This window comes from Clupea harengus, chromosome 9, assembly GCF_900700415.2.
Source record: "Clupea harengus chromosome 9, Ch_v2.0.2, whole genome shotgun sequence".
In the NCBI taxonomy this organism is placed as follows: Eukaryota; Metazoa; Chordata; class Actinopteri; order Clupeiformes; family Clupeidae; genus Clupea; species Clupea harengus.
Window position 1 is genome coordinate 21178512 of NC_045160.1, and position 10779 is coordinate 21189290.

The following is a 10779-nucleotide window of genomic DNA, read 5'->3' on the forward strand; positions in this document are numbered from 1 at the left end:
CTTTGAGCCTAAATGGAGATGGTTTACATAAATTAAATGTTAATTGTAACTTAGCAATTGCCAGTGTAAAAATAATTGTACTGTTTGGGGCCTAGTTTTGCTTGTTTATCAGTCCATACCTGAACTAAAACCAAATCGGCTTCCACAAAACAGCCAGTGTTTCAAAGAAAGTTAAAGAAAAAAAGTTTTTTATTCCTAATTTTCATCTTTTCAGTGGATATTTGTGAGTCATTACTTTTTATTATTGCTTGTCAGAGCATTATTATTTATGCAACATCAATGTTCAAGCCATTAGCGTATTGTATAAGACTGAAACATTTCTTTACATAAAACGTGTCTGCTAACATCAACCATAATGACCATGACTGTCCTGTTCCTTAAGTGCTTTCCCCCCCTTCATCGTCGTGGTTAGTGCTTGCAGTTCAGGATAAACTGGCATGTATTTGTGGGAACGTAAGGGGTTCAACTGGCTGAGGTGGGGGCAGTGTCCTCTGGCGTTGATTCAGCAGGTTTGGGCTGCCCCTCAGTCTGCAGCACACTCACGCCCCCTGCTGGAGACCAGGACACCAGCAGCTTCCAGTGGAGGATCTCCTGCAGATTAAGTGATGAAGTTTTTAGGAATGGACACACACATGAACTGTCGTAATCTGTCTCATCCCTTACCAGCCAGGTAACTACCAGTGCAAATACTAATCTAAACACCAGTAACTACCAGTGAACTAATCTAAACAGCTGTCTCTTACTGAAAATATGTTGGTATGAAAGCTTTTCAGTAAAAATGCCCATGTGCTTTACACAGTACCTGTGAGATCATATCATGGAGCAGGACATGATACTTGAACCTCAGCTGGCCATTCTCTGTCTCCTGCCACAACAGAGAAAAGCAGTGAGCAGTTGTATAAGTTATAAGTATAAGTTCCTGTCAGTGGAAGAAAAGCTATAATATATATATATATATTATAGCTTTTCTTCCAATATATATATACACACACACACACAGCGGGTAAAATAAGTATTGAACACGTCACCATTTTTCTCAGTAAATATATTTCCAAAGGTGCTATTGACATCACATTTTCATCACAGATGTTGGTAACAACCCAAGTAATCCACACATACAAAGGAACCCAAACAAATAGGTTCAGAAATTAAGTTTTGTGTAATAGTGTGAAATGAGTATTAAAGACATGAAACACATGAAGAAAGGGTGGTGCAAAAAGGCATGGAAAGCCAAGACAACAGCTGAAATCTATCACTAATTAGAAAGTAATCCAGCCCCTTGTCAGTGCAAATTAATATCAGCTGGTTCAGTGCCAATTGATGGCCTATAAAAAGGTGTCTCATTACCAAGGTGTCACACAAGAAACATCTCGTAATGGGTAAAAGCAAAGAGCTCTCTCAAGACCTTCGCAACCTTATTGTTGCAAAACATACTGATGGCATTGGTTACGGACGCATTTCTAAACTTCTGAATGTTCCAGTTAGCACTGTTGGGGCATAATCCGGAAGTAGAAATAACATAATTTCACCATAAACTGGCCACGCCCAGGTGCTCCTTGCAAGATTTCTGACAGAGGAGTGAAAAGAATCATCAGAAGAGTTGTCCAAGAGCCCAGGACCAAATTCGGAAAGACCTGGAATTAGCAGGTACAATTGTTTCAAAGAAAACAATAAGTAATGCACTCAAACACTATGGCCTATATCCACACTCACCACGCAAGACTCCATTGCTGAAGAAAAAGCATGTTGAAACTTGTTTAAAGTTCGCTGCACAACATTTGGACAAACCTATGAAATACTGGGAGAATAAAGTCTGTTCAGATGAGAGCAAAATGTATCTCTTTGGATGCCATAATACACACCATGTTTGGAGGACAAATGACACTGCCCATCACCCTAAAAACACAAGTTTGGAGGTGGGAACATCATGGTGTGCGGCTGCTTTTCAGCATACGGTACTGGCAAACTTCACATAATTGAAGGAAGGATGAATGGAAAAATGTACAGAGACATTCTTGATAAAAATCTGCTGCCAACTACCAGCATGATGAACATGAAACGAAGGTGGACATTTCAGCAAGACCATGATCCCAAACACACAGCCAAGGAAACTCAACTGGTTTCAGAGAAAGAAAATAAAGCTGCCAGAATTTAATCCAATTGAAAATCTATGGGAAGAACTGAAGATCAGAGTTCATAGAAGAGGCCCACGGAACCTTCAAGATTTGAAAACTGTTTGTGTGGAAGAATGGGCCAAAATCACACCTGAGCAATGCTTAAGACTAGTTTTGAAGCCGTCATTACCAACAAAGGCTTTTGTAAAAAGTATGAAATAAATATCAGTACGGTAAGCGTGTTCAATACTTTTTCCCTGTGTCATCTCACATTATTACACATAACTTAATTTCTGAACGTGTTTGTTTTGGTTTCTTTGTATGTATAGATTACTTGGGTTGTTAGCAACATCTGGTGAAAATGTCATGTTAATAGCACCTTTGGAAATATATTTATTGAGAAAAATTATGACGTGTTCAATACTTATTTTAACCGCTGTATATTCCATTACCAGAACCTGAATGTTGTAAAAAAGGGTTGTATAAAAGAACCCTCATCACATGGTTTATCACTTTTATGTCAAAGACCCCATCATTTTTCCAGTGACATCCTCTCTAAGCATTCTTCGCTTTAATGCTAATAGCCAAGTACTGTAACTTGCCTTGACTCAAACCTGGTAAATGAACGGTAATGTGGTGTTGTGTACAGATCTGTGCTTGTGCTTGTGCGTCACCTCACCAGCTGGGTGATGTTGGCCACCTGGGCCATGTTGTACAGAGTGCTCTCGTTGGACTCCTTCAGCATGACGAAGCTGGCCGCTGCCGCACCCAGGTGCCAAAGAGGCTTCATCTCTGGAGCGATGTGACCGTAGCTATCTGCAGATATATAGATGACATGGAACGTCCTGATTTGCAGACGCATAATTGCAATTACACGAACAGATATGGCAAATAAAATGTTAGTGCCTCAGCTTCGTCCTAACATTGAACTCCTTGTTGAAACTATGATTGTGACTGCAAAACCAACCTACAAAATCACAGTCAGTTTAAACAACAGGAAGTGCAGTGCAGTGCAGTGCAGCACCTGGTATGTTGCTCCCTGAGAGGGGGGTGGCGGAGCTGTTGAGCCGCTGGAAGAGGGCCTCCTCCTCGGCCGTGGTGTTCAGCTTCTGCAGCCCCTCACAGGGGCACTGAACCTGGGGGGCCCCCTGGTCCTGCTCCCCAGAGAAGAGCACCTCCGCGGAGCACTGGCCTAGATCAGTCTGGGGGAGGGGACACGGGAAGTCACATTATCAAAGAAGAGTCTGGCCATTATTGCCATTCATTTTAAGTGTCATTTTTGTTGCTTGCAAGACAGATACAACTAGGAAGAAAGATCTAAAAATCCCAGTTCCCTGATGTTTACTTTTTTTTTACACGTTCTAGTACTATTTTCCGAGTTGTCCGAGATATCCAAGTTCTGAGTGGTCTTGAATGTGGCAAGATATATGTCTTTATTCCACTTAGTTTCACTGGTTCGAGGTTGAAATGTTCATGTGGTCACTATGTTTACCACCACAATCACAGCAGGCCATAGGCGACCTTCTGGTTGCCCATACTGATAAGCCCATCGTCATTAAACATCTGTGTTGTGTGGATTCTAAAACCAACCACATGGAATACAACCCTCACAAAGACCTGCACAGCTGCCATTACCCAATCGCAATCCTGTGGTACAGTGCAAGCCTCTGGCTTCTCACAATAACTATGTTGCCTTGACAACCTCATACACACCCACCCACCCAGACTAGCTCTTATCACAACACTGAGTCACACCACACACACACACACACACACACACACACACACACGTTGGCAGAAGAGACTGCCAAATATACTCACATTGCTGATGACTTCCTTCAGTGAGATCTCAAGGTAATATTTTTTCCCAGCCTGTCCTAAGTCCTGTGGAAGACAGCCAAACAGCATCAGTAACAGTGTCCATTAACTACTGATTACTTACTAAAAGACGAGAAATAAGGCAATACTTTGTGACCTCGATCTGAACCAGCTCAGTATCGGGTCCTATCTTTAGTGTGGCCACATCTGCCTGCCTGCCTTTCTGCCGTTGGGTGTGTATATCATAGTGAGCTCACCTCCAGGCTGGCCTTGTTGACGCGGTGCAGCTCGATCCACCTGTAGGGCGAGCCGTGGCGTGTGTTGAGGTAGTGCTGAACCACCTTGGCCGCCCGCTGGGCCGGGTAGTGGTGCGGGACCAGCTCTCCATCGGACATGGTTCCGTCAAGCTGACAGTCGACAGAAAAGACAGGAGAGAGAAGAAAAAAGAAGAGAGAGACAAAGAGAGAGAAAGAGAGACGGGAAGAGGGAAAGACAGAGTAACTCTGACAATCTGTGAGAAACAAAGAGAAATACCCAGCACAGAGTGGTTGGGGCGTGGTTCAGGTGCTAAAGAGAACTTTGACCACGCTGTTGCAATCTCCTCCTCCTTCACGTGGTCAGGAGAAAAAACATGTTCTGCACAGAGTTTGTAGAACAGCGGAAAAGCTGCTGTGTGTGTGTGTGTACACTACTGCACACACAAGCAATTTCCACTTCCTACTTCCTATGCAAGGTCAGAAGTGATCCCACCCACTCTTAAAGAGACAGAACAGCAAGTGTTTCCTGTGTGTCTACATACACACAGTTCCTTAAACTGACTTATTTATTTAACTCATTACACAGTTATAGGCACAATTGAAATGTCTTTAGCATAATTATTTACAAATAATGTCCTGACCAGGATGGTGGTTTTTAGTTATAAAGCAATTTTAGTTATACACTGGATAAGATGTTAAATTCCTTGTGTTAGTGGTTAACACATCGCACACTTAATCACAGAGCATTGGTCAACTGCGTTAACTGTAGAAATATTTTTACAAGTATGCTTGTGTTTAGATATTAAGAAATGGTATGCTTATAACTAAAATACTACACGGCTTTGTAAGCCTGATGACATAAGACCTTTAAATGACACATAGATATGAAATGGCACATGAAATTATTGTGAACCTCCAACCCACAACTACAGCTGTAAATGTTACAAGAATAGTTCTTATTTTAAACCGTAAATTATTGTAAATAATTATCGGATGGCCATATATATATATATATATATATATATATATATATATATATATATATATATATTTATCCCTCGCGTCAGTGCCTCCATGCATCAACTAGTGTTGGAGCTGGTTTACATCTTCTTTACAGAGCGTGGCCCACTCACCTCAGGAGGCACTTCTAGCTCCACAATGCTGTTCGCTTCATGAGGCTCAGGATCGAGCGGTTCTGTTTCTGGACGGTACGGCGAGGCCAAGCGGTCACCGAGCAGCACCATGAAGACCCAGAGAGCACAGAGGGGACGACTCATCGTGTTCCACTGGGAGAGACGGAGACAGAAAGCACACTGGGGCGAGCTGTGTGTCGTTTGGGTTATAAACTGCGTACAGCCGGGGCGGCCATCTTACGTAAGAGGCTCTGGGGTACCACAGGAACTAATGCTGTCCAGATACACAGAGGACATTTCCTGCTGAACTCAAATAAACAGTTTCTTTCAGGACACCAGGAAACAGCTGAACACACACCACATATTTCCCTTTCTCTCTCTCGCCATCTGTCTGTGTATACACTGTGTGTGTGTGTGTGTGTGTTTTGACACTTGGATCACACAGGGAAAGATATACCTGAAATGAACAATGATACAACTTATAACTTATGCTCGGCGTCCAACTAAAATATAATTTAATTTGATGATGTTGATGTTTGTGGGATGAGTTAGGGGAGACTGCTATCCTCCATGTTCACTGCGGAGAGTTCCTTTTTAATGTACGTACCGAACAGGATGTTCTGTCTGTAATAACTGCACAATGTTAACAATGTTGTGCTGTGGTCTCTAATGACTGAGTATACGACTAAGCTTTTTTGATGACCCATCATATTTCAACATGGCCTGGAGTGAAGGCAGAGGTGGGTGGTGCTTTAGCAGTGAAGTGCCATGGCTTTTACACTGACGCAGATGGATAAGTATATTCCTTTCATTACTGGATGTAGAGTCATGCTCATACAAAACGGACGTATCCTTGATAGTGTCAGATATAACAGTGTCAGATTTAACAGTAAGAGTTTTAACTGGTTTGACTGGTATTCTAGGAGTAAAATGTCACTTGGTAGGTCATGATATGATGCACATTATGGCAAACCCAACTATCCAAATATATTAACAAAAAGTCCAAAAAGTATTTTCCCAATATTTTCAAACTATTTGGAGTCTGTAGGTTTTATAGATTTGGTTGCAATTCTGGACAACGGACAGCAGGGAGCAGCAAAGCATATGGAAAAAAGCACAATGCCACGGACCTCTGACTGCGTGGGCCTGCCTGAGTGTCTAAGTTAAAATGATTCGTATGCAGACCTAGTCCGTGTCCGATGATCCGCTCCCCAAGCAGAAAGGCAAAATAAGCTTTTCCTCAAGAGCATTCCCAAGGGATGATGGCATAATTATGTATTAATTTGAATAAATTGATCTAACCTAGGGCATTATAAGTCTGGAAAAAAGTAGACCCGTGACAGTTATTTGAAGAGAATATTCTGCTCACCACTGGAGCCGTGGGGATAGTAGTTCATTAGGATATAGATCACATGTAACCCATCGTCGCTAGCTTTCACCTCCCTGTGTTTTATTACAGCACTTCATTCAAAATGGGTTCACATGCAGGCATGATCATCTTTTTTGACATTTGCAGACAGACAGGTTTTTGGAAGCAGCCACTACTCCCAATCTGTCCAGAGGAGTGATAAATCCGCTCATGTTGCTGAGCCAACTGACTGATTAATATAAAAATGAAATATGATCTTCTCTGGCAGGCAGAGTTCCATTTTCCACCTCCCTCTCTCCTCTTTTTTTCTAGAAAAATTAATGAGCTACACTGCTATTATAATGTCCTCCGTGGCAGTGGGAGGGAAGACGTGTTTGTCAAGGGCAGATTAAATTCAGTAACAGATGACCTGGCCAAAGTGAATTGTGGGCAATTCTAAATGACACAGGAAATTACTCTCATTGAAAGGTGATCTGACAGACACAGGGACCGGGTTAAGAAAGGGTGGGAATAGCAGACAGCTGAGGGAGTTTTCTATTGTCTTCTCTCAAAGAAAATACATTGGCATAGGCCTATATTTCTTCTTTAATAAACTTATTTTGCCACCGTTTTAGAATTAAAAGGCACTAAATGAGTGGAAATCTTTAAGGCCATGACCCACTATATTTTGTGCAATCAAAACTGTGAGTATAGCCAACTATAAATCTACCCCAACTTGCAATCTGTAAAGTCCTGTTCATGACTTTAGGCTCTTCATAACCCATCTAAATTAATTGGACATGCAACCTTGGTAGCAAGTAAAATCTCTGCCCTGCAGCAATTTACTTCTCATTATCATAGATAACCGGGGCTATGATGACTTTTACAAGCGAGGAAATGGAGATTGCGAGCACCGAGGACCCATCCAATAACGGAACGTATTATCGTACGACTACTAATAAACATTTTAAAAGTAACACACTGTTTAGGTAAAGAAACAATGACATCATACATTGTGCATTATGTAGCCGTTCACCGCTAGGGGCTCGGCTATTTGCGTTGAGAGTCGGAGCTCTGTTTGCAGTACGGTATGTTGAAATGCGATGTAGTCACATGTTTACGCTTGGTCACATGACTTTGTTTAAGTATCTCACGACTAGCATAGCTACCTAGGAAAAAGTTTGCCTAAGATTTGAATGCACCCACAATTATGGCGGGGAGGGGAGAGGACGAAAACCTGATCACTGAAGGGGATTCCCTCTCTGGACAGGACAATGGCAGCGCCGGGGCAAGATCGATGCCTGCGATTTGTGACCCAAGTCACTGGTCGCACCGAATTGTGGTTTTGTCGTTTATGTGTTTCCTTGGGTTTGGTAAGCAATCTTTGTTGATGTGTGCAAATGACACTAGCCAGCCTTTAAGCTACCTAAGCTAAGGTTAGCTTGTTATGTTTTAACTGACAGACGCTATGTGACATTAGCTACAATTAAACCAGAACAACATTTCTCCGGGCAGGTATAAAACTGTTTCTTGCCAGCCAGGTTTAACAAGCCGAAGCTATTACTTATATGACCAGACGCCCTCACACTCGATACTAAATAGCTTAGTTATGAATCACTTCCTTCGGTGTCTCTGTTTGCTTGTGAAGTAGCTGACTTTGTGGAGTAATATATCTGTTAGCTTCTTAGCTAGTCACCCTGACATTTGACTACAATGTAAAGTTAACTAAATATCAATGTTTCCAACCAACCAGTCCAAATATGCTCTGCTCTCCTCCTTCAGGAAGTTACTTCTGCTACGATAACCCCGCTGCTCTCCAGACGCAGGTCATTCAGGTGAGGGGCTACAGTGTGTGACGTCTAATATTGCTTCAGGGAACGATTGGATTTTAATTGGCTTGTTGGTAAATCAGGTCGCAATGATTTTCGCGGTAGTGCCATTAACAATAATTTCCCTCAGAGGCCATGCATTTCTATCCTTGCAATTTCATCATTTGGACATTGTTTTTTTGCGACCTGTTATTTTTGTATTTATTGGGAAGTTAAGCTCTCCCTTGGTTAATTAGTTAATCATATCTGTTCATTTCATTTCAGTGAGCAAACCTAGATTTGCCTCTCCTGTTTTGTCCTATATCAAAGTACACATGCACAGAACACCGTAGTTATTATTAAACCAGCTCAACATGTGCACTACATCTCTGTATTCCACACCTTTCCACCAAGCAGAGGTACTTACGTTACCACTCACAGTCTCAGGTGGTTAGTGATGTTCCTCTGTTTAACCCCCTGACACAGGACATGAAGTTAAATACTTCCGGGTTCATGCAGTTGTATGCCTGGTACTCTTGGCCCAACGTGGTGTTGTGCTTCCTGGGCGGCTTCCTCCTGGACAGGGTGTTTGGCATCAGGTGAGCATGGCTGTCAGTCATAATGTTCTGAGTCGGCCCAACCCATATGTTCAGTAACTCTCTGAATTAGTTTGAAAACTACACATATGCCAATGTAATATTTAGAGGCTTGAGTTGCTGTATCCCAACTTCTTGATACATTAATCATTTAATGTTGTCTAGTGTTGTCTTTTTTTTCTTCTTCTTCTTTATCACGGTGCCAGATGTGCTATCACACATTCTGTCCTCCTGATTAGAGGCAAACATTATTAATGATGTAATGACAGCTATTGCCTCATCATATGATAGAAAATGAATTTACCCTCTCAAACACTGTTGAATAAAAGAAAATGGGTCGAGCGGCCGCCGCATTAATGTTGCGCAAGCATGTCCATATCACACTCATTTCATTTTACTAGAGGTGTGTGTGTGTGTGTGTGTGTGTGTGTGTGTGTGTGTGTGTGTGTGTGTGTGTGTGTGTGTGTAACGAGCAAACACCTCCCTATCACAAGTCAATGCCGCAGGGCTGCACTCTAGTGCACTATTCCCACTTCCCGAAGCCTTGACTGTTTACATTAGTGTAATCGCTGGCCGCTCTGCTGATATTGGTGACGGTCTTTAAATGTTAATTATATCTGTGACCTCACCAATTCGGTGCCCAGTACCCTCACCATCTGTGCCGTCTCTATCTCTGTGTGTGTGTGTGTGTGTGCGCAGGTTGGGGACAATCATCTTTGCCACATTTGTGTTGGTTGGACAGGTATGGCATGCAGACAGTCCTCTCGATATCACCTTCAGTTTATGCTTATGAAGTGCTCTACTAAATTGTCAGCCACTGAGTTCTATGAAGTTAGATTGTATTGTCGCAGCAGTTATGCCGTGGATACTTTTTATTGTTGGGAGAAAAAGTAAAAATAATTCTGTATCTAATACGATGATAATGTTTCTCTATGTGGCATTCATGTATCTTGTGGCAGTGATAACATTTGTTTATATGTACGTAAACTAGTGAAATTAATAACGGTAGTGTTCCAAATACATTCTGTAGTGACAAATTTGAATAAGTTTGTTTTGCCAGGAGAACTAAGCCATAGGGCTCTTCTGTTAAAGGTTTACCACTTACTCAGCTCTCTCTCTCTCTCTCTCTCTCTATATATATATATATATATATATATATACGTATATATGTGTGTGTGTTGTTGTTCTAGATCATTTTTGCCGGTGGTGCTTTGGCTGGGCGTTTCTGGTTGATGGAGGTTGGTCGATTTGTCTTTGGGTAAGACGCACTGACCTGCAAATTTAATTTCTTTGGTGTTTGCGATGAACTTAAGGTCAGTTAATAATGGCTATGGATCTGCTGTGGACAGGATCGGGGGCGAATCCCTAGCCGTTGCTCAGAACACGTATGCCGTCAACTGGTTCAAGGGCAAGGAGCTGAACCTGGTGTTCGGCCTGCAGCTCAGCATGGCTCGACTGGTATGTGCACTCCAGTGGAGTAGTCTGGGGGTCTCTTCTTGTGGGAATGCAGTCAAATCATATCTGATGAAATAGAAAATATATAGATACACACAGATCCGGTCAATCGAACAAAGATCCAAACTCTTTCTTTCTCTTTAACTGTTGGTTTAGTTATTTTTTGTTTTTTGACCTGATTGTTATGTATCCGTTCAGCCAAATGTTTTCATAGTCGTGTAATTCAATTCAATGTTCATTTAAAATATAA

The 10779-nt window shown here is 42.0% G+C and overlaps 2 protein-coding genes across 3 annotated transcripts in view; one reads left to right on the top strand and one right to left on the bottom strand.

Annotated features, from left to right (window-relative positions):
* Nucleotides 1–171: 171 nt before the first annotated feature.
* lxn (latexin) lies at nt 172–8992 on the bottom strand. Of its 2 annotated transcripts, none has more exons than XM_031573819.2 (8): nt 8906–8992; nt 5323–5475; nt 4190–4339; nt 3936–3998; nt 3139–3316; nt 2794–2930; nt 803–865; nt 172–591 (listed from the first exon to the last, which is right to left on the bottom strand). In XM_031573819.2, the coding sequence occupies exons 2-8, from the start codon at nt 5464–5466 to the stop codon at nt 463–465; spliced, it is 864 nt and encodes a 287-aa protein (XP_031429679.1). In that variant the 5' UTR covers nt 5467–5475; nt 8906–8992; the 3' UTR covers nt 172–462. The 2 variants fall into 2 exon arrangements, with proteins under 2 accessions (XP_031429679.1, XP_012693885.2); XM_012838431.2 differs by lacking the exon at nt 8906–8992 and adding an exon at nt 8421–8523.
* Nucleotides 7727–10779, top strand: part of mfsd1 (major facilitator superfamily domain containing 1) — an 11577-nt gene continuing 8524 nt past the window's right edge. Inside the window, exons 1-6 of the mRNA XM_012838430.3 lie at nt 7727–8043; nt 8453–8505; nt 8965–9077; nt 9774–9816; nt 10265–10332; nt 10424–10532. Of these exons, the coding sequence (XP_012693884.2) occupies nt 7881–8043; nt 8453–8505; nt 8965–9077; nt 9774–9816; nt 10265–10332; nt 10424–10532 (549 nt within the window). The 5' untranslated portion in view covers nt 7727–7880. The remainder of the gene's footprint in view (nt 8044–8452; nt 8506–8964; nt 9078–9773; nt 9817–10264; nt 10333–10423; nt 10533–10779) is intronic.

Bases quoted from the DNA above. Each gene is read 5' to 3' on its own strand.
- lxn (XM_031573819.2), bottom strand. From the start codon at position 5,466: ATGAGTCGTCCCCTCTGTGCTCTCTGGGTCTTCATGGTGCTGCTCGGT. The intron at 866-2,793 runs GTGAGGTGACGC...CTGTTGTGGCAG, and splicing joins TGGCCAACATCACCCAGCTG to GAGACAGAGAATGGCCAGCT. The intron at 592-802 runs GTACTGTGTAAA...CTTAATCTGCAG, and splicing joins TCCATGATATGATCTCACAG to GAGATCCTCCACTGGAAGCT.